This window comes from Onychomys torridus, chromosome 22, assembly GCF_903995425.1.
Source record: "Onychomys torridus chromosome 22, mOncTor1.1, whole genome shotgun sequence".
Lineage (NCBI taxonomy): Eukaryota > Metazoa > Chordata > Mammalia > Rodentia > Cricetidae > Onychomys > Onychomys torridus.
This window is the reverse complement of record NC_050464.1, coordinates 39,981,805-40,002,431: the sequence shown is the minus strand read 5'-3', so window position 1 is coordinate 40,002,431 and position 20,627 is coordinate 39,981,805. Positions and strand designations below refer to the sequence as shown.

The 20,627-nt window shown below is 49.7% G+C and overlaps 1 protein-coding gene across 2 annotated transcripts in view; it reads right to left on the bottom strand.

The window, feature by feature from the left end:
• Grk3 (G protein-coupled receptor kinase 3) overlaps nt 1–20,627 on the bottom strand; it is a 94,984-nt gene that overhangs the window by 56,357 nt on the left and 18,000 nt on the right. Inside the window, exons 2-3 of one of the 2 annotated variants that reach the window (XM_036171806.1) lie at nt 15,835–15,911; nt 594–667 (exon numbers count right to left, since the gene is read on the bottom strand). In XM_036171806.1, coding sequence (XP_036027699.1) covers nt 594–667; nt 15,835–15,911 — 151 coding nt within the window. The remainder of the gene's footprint in view (nt 1–593; nt 668–15,834; nt 15,912–20,627) is intronic. The other variant, XM_036171807.1, reaches the window with a different exon arrangement.

Sequence of the window (20,627 nt, the reverse complement as noted above, 5' to 3'; positions counted from 1 at the left end):
CAGATGTCTGCCTGGGAGCCCCAGCCCCACAAAGTCCCCGCTCTAGTCCCCCAAGATGGCCGGGGAAACCTCAGGTGGCAGGCTCTCTTTCAAACCCAGCAGGACCCAGCCTCAGCTCTCACAACCAACATCAATAGATGGCAAAAAAAGCCCGTAGTCAGCTGCACTCTTTCTCACTACACTCCAAAACCTCTGGAGCGGCAGTTCTCAACCTCATGTCACGGTGACCTCACCACCCCCACCACCATAAAATTATTGTTGTTGCTGCTTCATCACTGTAAATGTGCTACTGTTCAGAGCCGCAATGTAAGTATCTGATAGGCAGGCTATCTGGTGTGTGACCCCTGTGAAAGGGTCGTTGGACCACCGCCTCCCAAAGTGTCACAACCCACAGGTGGAGAACCGCTGCTCCAGAGCCTGAGCCGCACATCAGCCCTGGCTCGTGGGCAGGGTCAGCGCTGCTAACACATCTGCCGCCACGAAGGTACTTTGATGAACTTCTGGATTACATAAAGTGTTTACAATCTTCGAGGTTTTTCCAACACTTGGAAACACACTCTGGAAGAAAATTACATGAGAGGGCTGAGTCTTACCTCTTCATAGAACTTCACCTGAGGCACGGCTTCGTCAATCTCGTTCAAACAGAAGTCTTTAAATAGCAGGAAGCCTGAAGGGAGAGAGGGAAAACGTCAGCGGGGGAAATGAGGAAATTCTACCCCGGGGGCTTCTTCCAAATAATGTGTTTATAACTCAGCATCTCCCCACCACACACACACACACACACACTTCAGAAAAAAAAGGGGGGAATTCAAGAAGCCAAGGACACCTTGGAGGGATGGACCCCCCCCATGACTGTACCATACCCATGTCTGGCTTGGCATTTTTTCTCTGCTTATGATCCCTCCCGTTGTTTAAATGCACATTGTCACCACCACCTGAGGTCACATACAGGTCACTATAGCAAGTGCACAGTCCAAGAGGACAGAGATACCACCATGGGGTACTTTGGAAACAGGGCCAGATGCCTGGAGCTAGTGAAGCTTATATGGCCCTTCTAGCCCCTTCTCAGTCCTCGCTCACTCTCTCACATCCTAGCAATCACGTGGGCCATAGCAACCCACCCATTCCCAAGGAATTCCTTGCTCAGGACACCAGGACCACCTTGAAGAAATCAGTGCCTCATGCCTGGAACACCCCAACTCCCTGCCCCCCCACACCAACATTTCCAAGACTCTTTATTCCCTCCAAAGTTGCCCCAAGAGCCACCTTTGCTACGAGGTCTGCCCTGGGTGAGACACAACACTAGAGTCCATATGGGGATGTGTGTCCCTGTTTGTGCACAAATGCTCAAAGGTGAGCGTGCAGGTAAGTGTGTGCACAGGTGCAGGCTAGATGTCAGTATCAGGTGTCTCCTGGTGAGCTCTGGAATCTGCCTGTCTCTGCACCCCCAGTGCTGGAGTTCGAGGTGAGCGCAGATACACCTGGTTTTTCACATGAGTGCTGGACATCCTAACTCAGACTCCTCAAGCTTAAATGACAAGCTCATTTTATGTAACTGCACTGAGCACCCCCTGGCCCAGGAGAGGGTACCTCTTCCCACAGCTTCCCCCACAGGCTTCCAGGGAGACACCCAACACTCTAGTTAGTTTTCTGAGTCTGAAGCCTCCTGTCCTTCACAACCATGACACTTAGCAGAAGCCTCACGGTCAAGCCTGAACAAGCCAAGCATGCTGAGGGTAGAGATGGAAGAATCAAAAACTCCAGAAGGTTGGGGGCCAGGAAGTTGGCTCAGCCAGTAAAGGTGTCTGCCTGCCAAGCCAGGAGAGGGTGTTAGATCCCCTGGAGCTGGCTATGAGGTAGATGTGAACTGTCAGGGGTGAGTTCTGGTATCTGAACATCCCGGCCTCTCCCGGCCTCTAGAAGAGCAGAGAGCACTCCTAACCACTGAGCCACACCTCCAACTCCCAGATGAAACTCTTGTAGGTCAATTTTTAAAATAGAAATGCCTCAATAAAAGAGTGGGCACATGTCTGGGCATGAAGGTTGAACACTTGGGGTTAAGACACACAGAAGGGTCTCCATGTGCCTACCATTCTCTCAACGTAAATTATGCACTCTTGAGACTCCCCTTCCCAACCTCTAGGATAATAGCCAGGTTACAAAGACGGTGCTTGGTGTGGTCTTCCCCCATTGCTGGGGAGGGCTGTTAGTACCGCAGCCTCCTCCCGCCTCTGAATCCATTGGCACAGGAGGGACCCCGCTGCCCAATGACTGGAGACCAAGTGTACGTGGATGGGAACTCACCAGGAGGATGAGAAAGGACCTATGTGCCATGAAGGAAGGAGGGTCTCCACTCAACACCAACGAATATGGCCTCAGAATTAAAGCCAGTGGGAACTGCAGCCCAACTCAGAATGGACAGCTCAGAGTCTAGACCCTTCAGGAGTGAAGGTGTGGGTTGACCCACACAGGTAAAGACCTCAGTGCAGGAGCTTAGGGCAGCAGAGGTCCCAGGGGATGGAAGGCAGCTGTAATGATCAGCCAGAACCAAGTGGCCAGGTTCAGAAATGATAAGCTGTATGAAGACTTCCTCCATATTTTAGGTATGAGTCTGTGTGGATGCTAAGCCAATATCTAGTATTTCTTCACACTTCTATCCTCTCACCAGATGGATCCACTTCCCCATAGCATGTGAGCACTGTTAACATCTCATGGGAAGTAACTTGAAGGACGTGGGGGGGATAGTAGCCGTTACCCCAGGTCTTTGTACCCTCATGGAAAAACAGTTACTGTGTTTTTGGTTGTACAAGCTGCTTGGACATGACAGAAGAGCCACCAAAGGCAGGCGCACGCGCGCGCGCATGTGTGTGTGTGTGTGTGCGCGCGCGCGCGCGCGCGCGCGCGCACGCGTGCATGTATGTACACGGAGCTGTGAACTGAGAACCAAAGTCTTGGCTTATTCAGAGAGCAGTCATCCTGGGCACCTCTAAGATGGGAGTGCCAGGAACCCCAGGGAAGGCTGAAGGGTCCATCCAGAGAGAGGATGGTCACAGAGACAAGCAAAGGAGGGTGCCGAGGGTACCGCTGCTCGGCGTGGGGGTGGACTGTGAGCATGTGAGCACTTCAGTGGTCAGGTTCCTGGTGGGTGTGGGCCATGGAGCATCCCATTGGTGAGTTCCCTGGCACTGTACCATGGCCAGCTCAGAGGGGAGCCCTGTTCTTAAGACACACTGACTCATTTATGGTTGACGAGCATGGCATATTCAGTTCACCAAAGGACACACACACACACACACACACACACAGAGAGAGAGAGAGAGAGAGAGAGACAGAGAGAGACAGAGACAGAGAGACAGAGAGACAGAGACAGAGAGAGAAAAAACAAGAAAAAAGTGAGGGGAAGACAAAGCACAGGGCTTCTAGCATCAGGCTCCTTAACCTGCTTTGGGGACTGAGGACATTTAAAATGACAGAAAAATTATGTTTTTAAAAAGACAATATAGGGGTTGGGGATTTAGCTCAGTGGTAGAGCACTTGCCAAGCAAGCACAAGGCCCTTGCAAAAAAAAAAAAAAAAAAAAGAGGAAGTTCAGTTATGGGCTGGAGAGATAGCTCAGAGGTTAAGAGCACCAACTGCTCTTCCAGAGTTACTGAGTTCAATTCCCAGCACCCACATGGTGGCTCACAACCATCTGTAATGAGATCTGGCGCCCTCTTCTGGCCTGCAGACATACATGTTGTATACATAATAAATAAATCTTTAAAAAAAAAAAAAAAGACAATATATAGCCAAGTGCTACCCATGTACAATCCAACACCCAGAAGGCTGAGGCAGGAGGACTGCTAAAATTCTAGACCAGCCCGGGCTGTATAGTGACCTAGAGGGTGAGATCGTGTCTTAAAAAACAAAACAAACAATAGCCAAACAGAGGCGGGGGTAAAATAAAAAATAATTTATGGTTATATAATTTCCTGGAGGAGATATTTTATTATTCTGGAGAGATAGCCAAACCCTTGCCTTCAAAAATTAAAATTTTTATGTGGCCAATAATAGAAACAAATGCTGTCAGTGTGGCTTTCAAAGATGCATCCCCTTTATAATTAGCAATTTCCTAACCACTTGAGATTGTTGAGTTTGGCACTAAAGAAAAAAACAAGCCTCGAGTACATTCTATCCTTGAGCAAACACGGAAGGATGGAAATGCTAATATAATTTACCTGGAGTGCATTTTCTAAGATCCACTGCAATGAACCTGATGTTGAGAGGCGAGGGCAGAGTCACCTAGTCAGCCACGACCCCACGCTCTGGGAGTTCTCTGTAATGCCTTCAGGGGGCTCTTTCCACCTCCCACATTTCCCCCCAGCACCTTTCAGAAACCACTGAGCCAGTAGGCACCCCCGTGCTCTGTTCTTCCACCTCGTCAAGCGGCTCCAAACACATTTCTTTATGCCAGTATCATGAATGGATCACGCGGATTAATCGGAGACACGGCACGTGTGTCGTGGGCCTGTTCACTCAGATGAACAAGCTCACAAAGCTTGTGCCGTGTTCCTCTAGCACTTGTATATATTTCAACTTTAAAAAAACATATTTTGGCCCAGTGAGATGGCTCAGTGAGGAAAGCGGCTTGCCACCAAGCTGACAACCTGAGTTTGATCCCCAGGACCCATGTGATAGGAGAGAAGTGACTTGTCCTCTGACCTCTACAGGTGCACCTTCACACACACACACACACACACACACACACACACACACACACACACATACACACAAATAAATAGTGCAGTTTTAAAAAGAAAAGGGTCTTGCCTCAGTCTCCAGAGGGTCTTCAGCTCTAAGATTCTATTTTTTTCTAAATACAACAAAGTGGATCGAACAATCACATCATGGAATGAGTGGTCACACATCAGCTGAAGTATATATCATGGTGTAAAGACCAGGGGACGGTGAAACAGAGGTCGGCTGTGGGGGCCACCGCAAGCAAGCTTGGAGCACCCAGACTGGAGACGCCAGAAACTCAATGGCCCAAGAATAAAAATAAAATTATCCAAAGGGCAGACAGTGAACACCCGCCATAATCGTGTTGCGTGAGATTAAAAAAAAAAAAAAAAAAAAAAGCCCTGGTAATGCAATCACCTGCATTGCATCTTCTTACAAAGTTACCAAGGTTAAGGCCAAGAAGCTCCAGATTCAACATGAAAAATGCACAACCTAAAATACTGTCTTGAGAAGAGCAATGTCCGTCTAGAAACTGAGCTACAATGCAATAAACAAAGACTTCAAGGTCATGCGATGAGATCAACTAAGTCAACAGATTTTCTTCAAGCTTTGGTGTACAGCAACGCAGGACACCGTGCACAGCAGGGCAGTTCATCCTAACACCAAACGGTACGACATCTGGGAGCAGGTCTAGCCAGATATGGGTATGACTCCTAAGATAATGAATACAGCTGAGAAAAGACAAAGAAGCAGAGAGAAACACCATGTTTGTGGACAGGAGGAATTGGGTCCTCCTTTGTCTTAGCGTAATCCCAGGGCAAGGTTCAGCAGGAAACTTCGTAAAAAGCCAATCAACAAACTCTAGCATTTATGTGAAAGAAGGCAGACAGAAAAGGAAGAGACCGGGACTCTCTGGGAATGTATTCAACTCCCGCCTTCTACACGCTGTGCACGCACACAGAGCAGTGGGCCGAACAGAAGACAGGCAGGCACGGACATAGCCAGGGGCTTTTAAAACAAGACACAGCTCAATGCGCAGAGAAGACCTTCGAGGGACTCCTGAACCTCTGTGCAGCAACCTTGACTGCTCGGCCTGAGCAGCAGGCACCGCTAGGGACGTTACAGCCGAATGGACCCTAAGAAGAATGCGACACCAGATGATAAACACCATACAGGGAATCAAGGAGAAGGGCTTTGCAACTTCGAGGTCAGCAAAGGTCACTAATAGCCCTACCCATCTGCAGAAGAAAAACTCAGCAAAGCGCACATTGGTATGCATTACAGTTTCTGTGTTAGAAGCTGCAAAAGAATCCTGACTCTGGAGACCCTGGGAAGAACTCCGGAAACTCCACTCTAGGCACATAATACCGGTGCATGGAGCCATGTCCAGCATCCTCAGCCACTGGAATGAAGGGTCAGACACTCATGTGTCTCACATACAGGATGATAAAGGAACCTTGAACAGTAAGTGGAGAAGCAACTTCAAAGGACTGGCTGCTCCAGGCTGATCTGGCTAGCCCATGTTGCCAGTCCTCAGTGCTCTTCTCGAGTCATCTCTGTCCCAACAGGAGCCAATAAATATAACAAAATGAACACACAGCTCACTGCCTCCCTGATGCACTTCCACATCTTTTAAGTTTAAAATTTTTAGTCACATTTATGTATTTATCCATTTATTTCCATGTGTAATAGTGTGTGTGTGTGTGTGTGTGTGTGTGTGTGTGTGTGTGTGTGTGTGTGTTTACTGGCAAGCATGTGGAGGTCAGAGGAGTCAGCCCCTTTGCAGGGGTCAGTTCCCTCCTTCACGCAAGTGGATCCTGTGGAAAGAAACTGGGTTGTCAGGTTTGGTGGCAAGCACCTTTACCTACTGAACCATCTCCCTCCCCCCCCCCCCCCCCCGTTAAACCTTTTGTTCTTGTTATTATTTTATTTTGTTCAATTTTTTTTTTTTTTTTTTTTGAGACAGGGTTTCTCTATGTAGCTTTGGCTGTCCTGGAACTCACTCTATAGACCAGGCTGGCCTCAGACTCAGAGATCTGCCTGCCTCTGCCTCCCGAGTGCTGGGATTAAAGGTGTGCACCGCCATAATTGTGCATGGTAATGGGAGCTTTTGCACGTGGACTTACACCTTCACAGAAAGAAGCCACGTTGAGTGCACTGCCACTGAACGCAAGAGTGGCCATGCTGCCCGAAGAAACCCAACACACTCTCGAAGGAGTTATGGGATTGTTTATTTACAAACTGTCTTGAGTTCTGCGAACAAGAGGGCAAAGGGGTGTGTATGAGGCCAAAGGAAAATCCACGGGATGTTCAAGACGGGAAAACGAAACAAAGGAAGTGGGACAGAAGGAAAGTTCTAGAATACTGGGGCAGGAAAACTGTGCCCAACCCTTCCAAGAGCTGGACTCCTTCTGGCTGTTTAAAGTGATTTTGTCATGCACTGATAGAACGTACAATGGAAGTCTCCAGCCATAGAAGGGGGAGGGGCTCCTCCCAGGTCTTTCTTCACGGGTCTCAGTCCCAGGCTCCTTGTCTTAGGATTCCTGTTGCTGTGGGAAACACAACGACTGGGAAAAAAAGCAAAGCAGGGGGTGGGAGGGATGGGGGATGGGGGATGGGGGGTTAATTCAGCCTATGGTCCCACAGCACAGTCCATCACTGAAGGAAGTCAGGACAGGAACTCAAGCAGGGCAGGAACCTGGAGGCAGGAGCTGATGCAGAGGCCATGGAGGGGTGCTGCTTAATGGCTTGCTCCCCATGGCTTGCTCAGTCTGCTTTCTCATAGAACCCAGGACCACCAGCCCAGGGATGGCACTGCCCACCATGGTCTGGGTCCTTCCCCCATGTATCACTAATCAAGAAAATGTCCCACTGGCTTGCCTACAGAGAATCTGATGGAAGAGTTTTCTCAATTGATGGCCCCTCACTCCAAATGACTCTGGCTTGTGTCAAGTTGACAAGAAAACTAACCGTGACATTCTTCTCTAGCACAAACCCTGACAATTAAACAGATTTCAAATGATTTACGAAGAAATCGAGATCGCCTAATAAACCACCAGACAAATATTACACAAAGAGCTATGTAGAAACATCCACCCACACTGGCTCTGTGGATGTCAGGCAGGAGGGTGTCACAGACCACATGGGCCCAGCATGTCCAAAATGAGGTAGCCAAGAGCAGCCACTGGGCAAGGTACACCCACCCTGTGTTCCGTGCTGACTGAGTCCCGTGGGACCATATTCCCAGGAGTACCAAATTTCAAACAAGTTTCCTGAAAACGAAAGAGACTCTTGTACTTCACATGTGTGCCACACACTACACATAAGACACAAGGAGTCCTCTGCACTGTCATGCACTGACTAGAGAAACCCAGAAAGCCAACAGCTGCCTTGAAGACAAGAGCAGACTGGCCTGTGGAGGGGTAGGCGCTAAGGGCTCACCACAGCATCCTTACACCACACAAGCATCCCGCACCCTAGGAGGCTGTAGCTCCTCCAACATCCAGTGCCTTTTCCCACCAGCCCTTCCCCAGCACCATCCCAGTGCTTCCCAACATCCAGAGATGCTGCTGCAGACATTAGAAAACACACATTTCCCCACACCTGTTTTGCCCCACAAAGGGCAGTCTCTACATCCTACCTACCCAGGCCAGCCCAGGGGCCAGCAGATAGGCTCCACCCACCATATCTGCACACTGTATTTACATATCATATTCACCACACATCTGGCCTCCACACACTAAGACCTCAGCACACTTTTCTCCCACTTGCCGGTTCTCCACAGGACATTCTTCAGCAATCTACCCTCCAACTTCATCTAGCTGGCCCTTGCTGTGCCTTCAAGACTTCAAGCAAGTCTTACATGAAGCAGTAACCTCTCAGTGACCCCCTCTGAGGCCCAGGGAACCCTCCGTGTCCTCTGATCTCCCTACATTAGGTTCTTAACTTTCCCAAGGCATCATTTTCAGGACCTGGAATCACCAAGGAGGCAATTCTCCAGGCACTCCTGTGAGAGGTTATCTTGACTGAGTTAACAGAGACCTGCCCACTGCAGGTGACGCCATTCCCTATGCTAGGGTCCTGGGCTGTAGGAGTGGAGAGGCAGCCTGCATTCATCACTCTCTGCTTCCTGCTGGAGGACGTCATGTGATCAGCTTCAGGAGCCCCCTGTGTTGACTTCCCCACCATGATGGACTATGCCTTGAACTGTGAACCAGAGTCAACCCTCTCTCCCTGTCTTACGGTTTCTATTGCTGTGGAAAGACACCATGACCATGGCAATTCTTATAAAGGAAGACATTTCATTGGGCTGGCTTACAGTTTCAGAGGTTTAGTCCATTGTCATCATAGCGGGAAGCATGGTGGTATGCAGGTTAGACATGGTGCTGGAGGAGTTGAGAGTTCTACATACTGATCTGCAGGCAGGCAGCAGGAAGTGAACTGAACTAGGTGTAGCTTGAGCACAGGAAACCTCAAAGTCCCTCCCCCACCCCCATGATGCACTTCCTCCAACAAAGCCACACCCATTCCAACAAAGCCACACCTCCTAATAGTACCACTCCCAACAAGCTTATGGAGGCCAATCCCATTCAAACTACCACACTCCCCTGAGTGTTTTCATTAGAGTATTTTATCACTGTTACCAAGAAAGGAACCAAGGGCCAGGCTGACTTCAAACTCATGTCTGATTCCACCACCTGAGTGCAGGGACTGTGGGCACATGTCACCACTCAGGGTTGGAAGTCTTCACGCCAGCCATGAAGATCTATATGAGTGCCCCTCACACCCATGGGGCACCATGACTGAGGTGACTGTTGTATGAGCCCTGACCCAGCGTGAGCAATGCATGTGGTCTCTCTCGGCTCTTCCCCACTTCCTGGAGTGGTGAGCAGACCTCTCCTGTCTCCTTGGCCACACGGCACACAGCCTTTGGAACTAATAGCTAGGCATGTTCAGGGAGTCGCGCCCCCTCCTTGGGTAAGTAGCTTTTCTGCTTCTGTCTCCCTCTCACCAACCAGGTCAGACTCATGTGAGGACAGGGGTTCACCCTTCTTTTCCTCTGTGCCCCCTGGCTAAGGCCAATGGGAAGCCGTGGTGAATTCTAGCGGAAGGGAAGTACAGAGGTGTACACGGACCACAGAGAGAGTCTGGAAGGCCCTGACCAGGGACTTTCCACTGAGATAACCCTGTGACTTCAGCTCAGGAAGGGCAAGTCCCTGCAGGGTCGTGGAGGGTGGCAGGGATGATCCACTATACCGCAGGGTGGCAAATGTGCTGTTAAAGCCGCTCCATCCGGTGGCCCAGGGACCCATTTGCAAGAAACCCACATTCGATATTTATCAGCTGGACGGCATCATGTTTGCTGGAAGCTTCCAACTGCCAAAAGGTCTGTGGGGAATCATTTTAATAAAGTGGGCAATTGTTTTAGAAGACTTGAAAATTCAGCTTGCAAGTCCAGAGCTGAGGATATTTGAGCCAAGACACCTCCTGAACACTCAGCCTGAGCAAAGCTGAAATTCCACACTGGGAATTCAAATCCTTTACCGGTTGTCTCAAAGAACAAACCAACACACACACACACACACACACACACACACACACACACACACACACACCCCAAAACCCACAATCTCCACATAAGTACATTCTCCACATAAGGGTTGCAGTCAATTCAATAAAGTGACTGGCACTGTCCCTTAGATTTGAAAAAACTCCAGGTATCTGAATCCTGAGGTGTTCAAGGCCCTCATATAAGATGTCCTACCTGTGTGGAACCTGGACCCTTGTACCCACACAGTTCCCATCTTCCCCCTATAAGAAATAGACTGTGAGCCGGGAGGTCTGTGGTGGTGCACACCTTTAATCCCTGAATGCAGGTGGCAGAGACAGGCAGATCCCTGGAAGTCTGAGGATAGCCTGGTCTACAGAGTGAGTTCCAGGACAGCCAGGGCTGTGGTACAGAGAAACCACGTCTCAATTAGAAAAGGAAGAAATGGATTGTGGTGTCCCTTTTCAGCGTGAGATGGTCTTAGAGTTCTTTAGAGTGACTGGTAAGCAAGAGTACTGAGTCCCTCCCACCCCTTATCTCAAGACCTCGAACGCTGGAGCATCGCAGGCAGTTGGCTGCATGACTGAGCCCAGAGGGGCAAAAAGGGCAGTCTCAAGCCCAAAGTTATTCATTAGATCAGGCTTTGCATCCTAGGCCAATAGGACGGGAATTTCAGTGGCAGTCAAGTCCCAGCATAGGGGGAGAGAGAACAAGATTTTCTTGAGACCGGTTGGGGGCGGGGAATACTTTAAAACCACCACCTTGTGCCAAATCAGCATCCCAGCCCTTTGTGCCTTTTCCCTGTGTGCTGATGGCACTTTCTGCAGAAAGGCGTGCCGGAGACTGCTTTGTGGTCACTGTCTCTTGAATTTATTTTTATACAGCGAGGATCTTTCTGTCCACACTTCTCTAATCCTCCCATCCTCCTACCCCCCACCATCCCATCCCCCCATCCCCACCACCACCCCATCCCTCACCACCCCACCCCTCACCACCTCATCCCCTACCATCTAATCCCCCACCATCCCATCCTCCCATCCCCACCACCACCCCATCCCCCACCATCCCATCCCCCACCCTCCTGTCATCCCATCACTGCGCCATCTTCCCACCCCTCATCACCCCTGACATGAAACGCTGTGAAAACGGCAGTTCCACGGTCGCGGCAAGAGACTGTGGACCAGGGAAAGCGTATGGTGCGGCAGAGGTGTGACTCGCTTAGGCTTGTTCTCAATCTGCAGCTTCCTGAGTCCACAGGTGAAGAAGCCGCTGTTGGGGACAACAGCTGTTTTTTAAACACAGAAACGAGGTTGGGAGCTGGGTGCTCCTGAGGATGGCAGCAGGGACGTTTCTCAGGAGGCGGGAGAAAGGAGGGGAGGAGGGAACAGAGGTGAACAGGGAAATCAAGGAGCGCAAACCCAGGGAGGCTGTTTGGCTGGCCTGAGTCATCACCAAGTCCAGCAGACCTCTGCCCTGGTGAGCCCGGGCGTGAGCCTGGTGTGGTGTGGTGTGTCTGGACAGTTGGGACTAAAAGTCAAAACAGGACCACCAGTGAGGAAGGTGCTGAGATATCTTGGGGAGGGGATAACGGTGTAGGCTACAGTAGTAGCAGAGGACAGTGATAGGCAGGGTGGCGAGGACAGATGTGTCAATCACCTGCCAGAATGTGGGGTCCTGAGTAGACAACAGTGGACTCGTCTTTACCCATAGAAAGCAGAGCAAGGAACCAGAGGTGTGAGTGCACGTGTGCACATACACCTGTGTGTGTGTGTGTGTTGTGTGTGCACTAAGCTGCATACATGTATACACATTATATGTACAGTCACTGGTGAGTGTGGTGCACAGTCTCTGCATGGTAGCGTGTTGTTGTGCTGCATACATATGTACACACTTTCCTGTACGTGTACATGTATTACCTGTACTGAGTGCGTGTTTGGGTGCTCTATGTGTTCTGATGGCTGGGTGTGCATGTGGAGGTTCATGCAGGACTTCGTGCATTGGAGGCCAGCACTCTTCCAAATGAGCCTCTGCCTCGGCCCCTACAGACGGATGTGTTGTTTCCTAGTTGGGCTGTATATGGAGAGAGGAGATGATAGCCGAGGTTAGCTCAGTGGCAGCAGGGGCAACATAAACAGCATGGCTCCCTAGGGAGTGAACCACAAGTAGACAGCCAGAGCTGAGGACAAGGCTACAGTCGGAGCCTGAACAGTGTTGCTCATGGAAAGAGGAAGTCTACTTTTAAAAAAAAAAAAAAAATGCAGGGTCAGGCAGTGGTGTTACATGCCTTTAATCCCAGCACTCAGGAGGCAGAGCCAGATGATCTCTGTGAGTTCGAGGCCAGCCTGGTCTACAGAGCGAGATCCAGGACAGGCACCAAAACTACAGAGAAATCCTGTCTCGGAAAAAAAAAAAAAAAAAAAATGCAGGGTCTCGTGTAGCCCAAGCTAGCCTCAAACTCATTACATAGTCAAGGATATCCTTGAACTTCTGCGCCAAGTGCTGGGATTACAGGGGTGCATCGCCTCAGCCAGTTTGTGCAGTGCTGAGGATTGAACCCCGGGCTTCATGCATTAGAGACACCCATCCTACCCACCAAACCACATCGCCAGTCCCGAGAATGTCTTACTGGTGTGAGCTACAGCCTTTAGTGCTCCAGCAGAGTAAGACCCAGGGTGAACCAAGTTCGTCTCTGTCTCTAGGACAAGCACTGTGAAATGTTCTCTCTTTCAAAGGCTGGGATGGGATGGTGGCCTCTGTTTTGCCCATGTTCGTCCCCCCCAACCCCAATCAGGAAACAGATCCTCTTGTTATCAAAGCTTATGGGAAGCCTGATTCTTATACCTGGGCCGCAAGAATCAAATACAATTTGTGAATTCTTTCTAGATAAATGTTACTTTAAATCATGGTAAAAACAATTGAGAAAAACACTAAAAAATAATTAAGAACTAAGATGAAGAATAAAAAGACAGGATTAGGAAGAAAGAAGTAAAACCCATTATTCAGGCAGGTTATAGACTAGCCTAAGGAAGTCACATATACACCTTTACATGCACACACACATGCACACGCATACCACAAAAGTGCCACACACACAAAAACCACACATAAACCACAGACATACACTCACACACACATAGGAGCATGAACACACACAGGCACACACAGGTACACAAATACACACATCGGTGCACACACACACACTACACAGACACACACACTACACAGACACACACACATAGACACATACAAAAAACACACACATGAGCCACAGATGCATGCACACACACACACACACACATACACACACACACACACATACATACAGAGGCACACACACACAGGTACACACATACACAGAGAGACACAAAGACACACACACACACAGGTGGGTGCACACACAGACATGCGCCCACCTGACTAGAACTACTAACCTAGTTGGGCCCCCAGGAGTTAGCTGTAGAACACATTGTATTTCCGAGTCCCAGCAGGGAGCCGTCAAAAGGGAGGAGTGGGTCCAGCTCCCCACTGTGGAAGAGGTTTCCTCGCTGAGGAATCGATGCACTGAGAAGCGCCAGACTGGCAAAGACCACGGCGCTGCCCCAGCAGCCTCAGCAGCGGCTGTCCACTCACAGGGCCAAAATGGCGGCTCCTGCAGATTCCAGGCTCTCTATCCCAGACCCAGAGGCAACTGGAAAGGGATTATTTAAAAACCTCCCACGGAGATGTAAAGGGTCCAGAATAGCCCCCAGACAACCCCAAAACAAACAAACAGAAAATCGCGGAGACTTTTATTTCCCTGGCTCCAACCTTTACTCTAAAGCCAGGGGTATGAACGCCAAGGCAGGGGTAAACTGAGTCAGAAGCCACACTAAGCCAGTTCCACAGTCAATGTTCAGCAGAGATTATCAAAGACACTCCAGTGGGGAAATAAAACGCCATGCATGAAAGAGGGGGAGGGGCAGCTGAGAGGGCTCAGCTGATAAAACGGGACTGCAGCCCAGCCTGACAGCCCAAGTTCAATGCCCAGAACCCACACGGTAGAAGGGGAGAACCGACTCCTGAACAAAAGTTGTCCTTTGACCTCTCATGTGAGTCTCGGCACGCACATGCACACCCCACACACAAATAAATAAATGTAAAATAACTTATACAAGTAAACCAACCTCACTAATTTAGATCCGCATACCACAGATTAAAAGACTTACCCCAGGAAGCCAATACTAAACGTAGGAGGAGAAAAAAACTGAAACTTTTAAAGAAAGTTATTACGAACCCATTGGGCAAACACAGCTTAGCTATGACTCTGAGCTATGATCAAAGAGAACACGTACAAAGTGGACCTCGTTAGTATTAAAACCCCTTGGATTCAAATGCCACCAGTGAAATGGGAAACAAGGCATCGACTACGAGAGCACATTCCCAAACATGTCTTCGGCAATGACAAAGGTCACCCGATTCTAAAGGGGAAGATATTTAAATAGACATTTCTCCAAAGACCATCTAGAAACAGCTGACTTATACAAATGTCCTCGATACCGTTAACTGTGAGGGAAGTGAGAAATAGAACCCACAACAAGACAGCTGTGGCAGGCGGAGAACAGCCGGGGCAGGCGCTGAGGACTCTGGGAACTGGAGCCCCCTCAGGTCTGTGCAGCAGGGCAGCCGCTTTAGAAGGGAGTCCGGTGCTTTCTTTAAAAGTTTAAGGTGAATGGACCACACAACGTAGCAACTCTACTCTTGGGTGTTCATGTGAATGGCTGTCACACACACACACAGATATATAGAGACAGACAGACAGACAGAGACAAAGACAAAGACAGAGAGAGATTTGTAAATATTCACAGGTCACAGCAACTTTGTTCAGAAAGGACAAAAAGTAGAGATAATCCAACGCTCTATCAACTCCTATATGGATAAACAAAGTGTGATAAAGTCCATGCATGCCACCAAAGGGAATGAAGTGCTAACATAGGCAACAGCGAGCCTCATTGTCAGTGAAAGAGGCCAGACAGAGAGATCACAGGCTCCATGCAGGGCGAGCCTCCCTCTAGGAGACAGTCTAACGCTCAGACACAAAAGGCAAGCCGGATGCTTCTGGCTGCATTCTCCAGAACGGGAGTGGCTAGGAGTGAGGACTGAGGGGTCTTCCTGAGGCACAGAAGTGTCCGCCCAGTGTGAACAGGAGGAACCTCCTGAGAAACGTCGTCTCCCTCGCTCTGTTTGAGAGAGGAAGCTCTGGGAAGTGTCCCTGCAGTTCTTTACCTGCCGGGGAGGAGCTGAGCTGTCCTTACTCTCCCCTCCTGGTTGTAGTCCTGGTTTGTCCACCAAGGACCTTAAAACTTAAACTGTCTGTTTCCAAATAACTCATTCCCACGACGCGTTTCGGCGGGGGGGGGGGGGGGGGGATATGCAGAGGTGAAGTGAACTGCTAACCAACCACCCGGCTCCCTCGGTCCCCTCTTCAGCTCTACACGGTACACAGCACCAAGGGTCTATGCAGAGGTCACTGTGACGTCACCAGACCTCAAGGCTGCCAGGACAGTACCAGATGAAGAAGCAGAACTCACCGATTTTCTGATTGAAAATCTTGTCAAAGGTTATTTCGTTTCTCTCTGCAAGATACTTCTGCATCACATTCCGGATACTGCAAGAAAAGAGTGGCTGTTAGGGCATGGGCGCACAGTGCCCTGCAGATGCTGCAGTGTTCCCGCACCAGTGGCACCGTTTGAGGAAGCTGGGGACATTCTGGAGATGGGACCTGGCTGGAGGAAGTGGGTTGCTAGGAGCATCACATACTGCCTGATCTCGGGTTTTTTGTTTGGTTGGTTTTTGTTTTTGTTTGTTTGTTTTTGACCCAGATGTGAGCAAGAAGCCTCAGACTCTAACAAGCACGGCTCCAAGCCTCTCTTGATGCCATGTCTTCCTGGCCACGGTAGACTGAACCCTTGTCCGAGTCAGGGCTACTATTGCTGTGATGAAACACCATGATCGAAAGCAAGCTGGGAAGTAAAGGACTGATCTGGCTTATGCTTCCACACCGTAGTTGTGGTAGTTGGAGTAAGAATGGACCCCATGGACTTGTGTTTGAATGATTAGAGGGTGGCACTATGAGGTGTGGCCTTTCTGGAGGAAGTGTGTCACTGGGAGTGGGCTTTGAGGTTTCAGGAGCTTGGGCCAGGCCTAGTCTCTGTCTCTCTGCATCTCTCTGTCTCTCTCTGTCTCTCTCTCTCTGTCTCTCTCTCTCTCTGTCTCTCTCTCTCTCTCTCTCTCTCTCTCTCTCTCTCTCTCTCTCTCTCTCTCTCTGTCTCTCTCTCTCTCCTGCCTGAGGATCCAGATGTAGAACTCTCAGCTCCTTCTCCAGCACCATGTCTGCATGCATGCCATGTTTCCCTCCATGACAATAATGGGCTAAACCTCTGAACCTGTAAGCCAGTCAGGGCAGGGACCTGGAGGCAGGAGCTGATGCAGAGGCCATAGAGAGGTGCTGCTCACTGGCTTGTTCCTCATGGCTTGCTCAGTCAGCTTTCTTATAGAACCCAGGACCTCCAGTCCAGGGATGGCACCATCCACAGCAGGCTGGGCCCGCCCCCATCAATCACTCATTAAGAAAATGTGCTACAGCTGAACCTTATGTAGGCATTTTCTAGACGGGAGTTTCCTCCTAGTTTGTGTCAAGTTGACATAAAACTGGCCAGCACAACCCTCAAACTATAAATCAACATAAACTCTTCCCCTCTCTTTCTGTGCATTTAGTCACAGAGACCCAGTAGGGTAACTCAGGCCGAGCACTGCTACTGGAGACATCGTGGCTGTGACCATCTGACCATGCAGCTCCTAGGTCTGATGTTTGCAGAGGAATTTCAAAGAGTTCGGACTTAGGGACTAGAGAAGCTCTAAAACGTTATTAGCAGAACTTAATGGGCCATTCCGGGAGATGTTCACAAGGCCAGAACGCCCCAAAACACGAAGACAGTGGCCACACCCAGCAGGTCCACTGGGACAAGGGCTGCCTTGGGGCCAGGCCAGTAACCATTAGCATTACACTCTGGCAAACAGTGTGGCTGTCTTCTTCCTGTGTCCCTAAAACTTGAGTGAGGCTGAAATAAAGTGGGGTGAGGAGTAGAGGCCCCCTCAGGGTAGCGTGGCATCCAGGCCAGGGTGTGGCTGTTCTCCAGCTTCTTCAGCTGAGTGATAGAGAGCAGAAAGATGAGCATTCGAGAGATGAGCAGTTCATCCAGGAATGAGCAGGAACGTGAGTAAAGCTGGGGTTAATGGTCGGACGCCTGGCTCACCCCTGATGCAAGGGAGAGGGGCTTGGTCCTGCCACAATGAAATGTACCAGGCTTTGCTGACTCCCCATGGGAGGCTTTACCTTTTAGAGGAGGGTGGTTTGGAGGGTGGGGGGAGGCTGGGAGGGAGCAGGAGGAGAGATGAGGGGGGATTTTTGGTTGATATATCAAATGAATAAACAAAATTTTTAAATTAAAAAAAAAAAGTTGCTCAGGGGATGTTGAAAAGTCAGGGCCTTGTAATTGTGATTAATGAAAAACAAAAAACAAAAAACCAGACTCAGAGCTGGGACAGAGGGAAGGGCCCTGCTTACTAGAAGCCCAGGGTGTTGCAATATGAGGGGCGTGGCTGTGCAAAGACCACCACCCCAACCCCTACACCCAGGAATCCAAGGAGGGTTCTTTCTCATTTTCAGCCACAGAGGGCAGCTGTGGTCCACAGGGTCGGGGTGGGATGAGGGAGGGTGGGGATGGGGTGGGGAAGGTGGAGGAGGAGTATGGGTAGCAGGCCACCTCGCAGATGGAACAGAATGTGTGACCATCCTCGTGGTGCTGGTTTTACAAGAGTGAAGACGCATGGAGGCTCGTTCCTAGGTTCCAGAAAGCTGCTGAACCCTGGTCATGCGTAGCAAGACCGCAGTCCCCTGCGGGGAACTTCTGAGAAGGTGAAGCCTAAGATGCATTGGGAGATCCCGTATTCAGAGGGGGTCAGACAAAGCTACAGACACCCAGTAGATCAAACCCAAGACCGTGATCGGTCACAGGTACCACAGGCAACAGAGCTGAGGGTGTGGATGCCCGAATCGGTTGGAGCCCATATGATGCCACCAAGAGCTGTGATCCTGGATCTGTAGCTGTGGGATCCAGTGTCTGCTCTGCTGGTTGGATGTTTGATCTTTCCTCTCTAGGCCTTGATCACCCCTACCCCCTTTTGGAATGGGAATACTTACTCCACACATGTATGTTAGAAGAAATATATTTTTAATGTTACATGGGCTTAGAGTTAAGAGCTTGTCTTTAGTTCAGGAAGAGACTTTGGAGTTTTGGATTTTGTTTTGTTTTGTTTTGTTTTGTTTTGTTTTGTTTTGTGACAGGGTCTTGGAATTCCCTGTGTACATCAGGCTGGCCCTGAACTCACAGAGATCCCCCTGCCTCTGCATCCCAAGTGCTTTGGTTAAAGGTGTGGGCCACCCAAGCCAGGCTGAGACTTTGGATTTCTAAACACAGCGTGGGAACAAGAAGACTTCTGAAGTGAGACTGGGCACAGTGGCTTCACGGAGATGGCCATGAGCCTACAGGGGCCCAGGGAGAAGTTATGCTTTGCTGTGAAATGTCCCCCACAGGAGCATGTCTTTGAGTTCTTGGTTGCAGCTGGCAGTGCTCTTTGGGGGCCGTGTGGGTCCTTCAGGAGGTGGGGCACAGCTGGAGGAAGTGGCCATTGGGGTATGTGTCGTGAGGTTCACGGTCAGAACCCATTTCCTGCCCCCTCCTTACTTCCTGATTCATCCAGATGTAGACAAGCAGCTTCATGGTCCTGCAGCCTCATCCAGGAGCTTCTTGCCACCATGCCACCCCCACCATAATGGACTGTACCCTCAAACAGTGGGGTGGAGCAAACCCTGCCTCCCTTCAGCGGGTTCTGTCAGACATTTGGTTACAGCAACGGGAAGAGGAGTCAATACAGCGGTGTATTTTAAAGACAACATTAAAAGTGCAGCGTCAGTGACCCTGATCTACAGAGGGAGGAAGAGGGGGTCATTGCCCCTCAAGGACATCAGCTGTATGAGAGATTCCTCTCACTGCTATCCAGGACTGCAGGAACCATTCTGGAGCAGCCAAGACTTCAGCCAACACCCTCTCCCAGGACCCAGGGCCAATTCTGTATGTGGAGAATCCATTTCAGAAGATACCAAAACTTACCCTTAGTATTCACCTCTCTCTAAAGGATGCATGAGTATATGAGCATGCACATACACACCACCTACACACCCTATTCATGCACACACATGCTCTTCACATAGTCCCATGCATGCACACATACCCCACACAGAGCCCATTCATTGCATACATACCCTACATAGGTCCATGCATGCACACACATATTCTTCATAAAGCCCCCATGTATGCACATATTCCCCTCACAGACTCATGCATGCATACATACCCCCTACACAGTCTGAGGCATGCACACACATACTCCCACATAGTCCCATGCATGCACACATCCCCTGCACACAGCCCTATATAGGCACATAAATGCCTCACGTATTCTGAGCACACAGCCCTATCCACATGCATGCATACCATATGCATACTCCCACACAGCCCCAGACATAGACACACAGAAATCCTGCTATCAATCTCTTCCTTAAAACAAAAGCAAATGACTCCCTCCCCCCCCCCCCCCCCCCCCCCCCCGCCACCCAGGTACAGGATTAGTGTTTTGGAATCATTTCCACACACCACCAATTTTAAAAGTGATTAAAAGGGAAGAGTCTAGTTACACTGAAATAAAAAACCTGAAATACTTTGAAATTAAAATCTTCCAAAACACTCACAAGACATTTATGGGGAAAATTATAAATCACACAGAGAGAGAGGGAGGAGACGAGTGGGAATATGTCCCGTAGTTATGAACAGAGAGATTGAACATTAAGAACATTCAAAGATCTGCCAAATTTCATTATAAAGTCGGTCTGAGCCCATTAGGACCCCGAGGGGACTTTCACAGGATGTAGAAACAAGAAACAAATTATACAAAACAACCCAGAATTTAGGGCAGCCAGTACATTTCTGAAGGAGGAGACGTAAGATACAGGGGCTCATTACGAAAGAAGCATAATCAGGGCACAATGACGCGCTCCCTGCAGAAAGCGCAGTGAGCTCAGAAAGCGAGCCCCCCATACACGGAGCTGTGACTGTGACGGTGACAGGAAATGGAGAAGGGGGAACTTCTCAGTAGGTGAGCCCCAGAGCGCTGGTTCAAACGGAACGAAATCTAGTCCGCCAGCCACTGTCGGCGAGTGAACAAGTTTACATTTATTTTGTGTGTGTCAATCTGCACAGTGTCA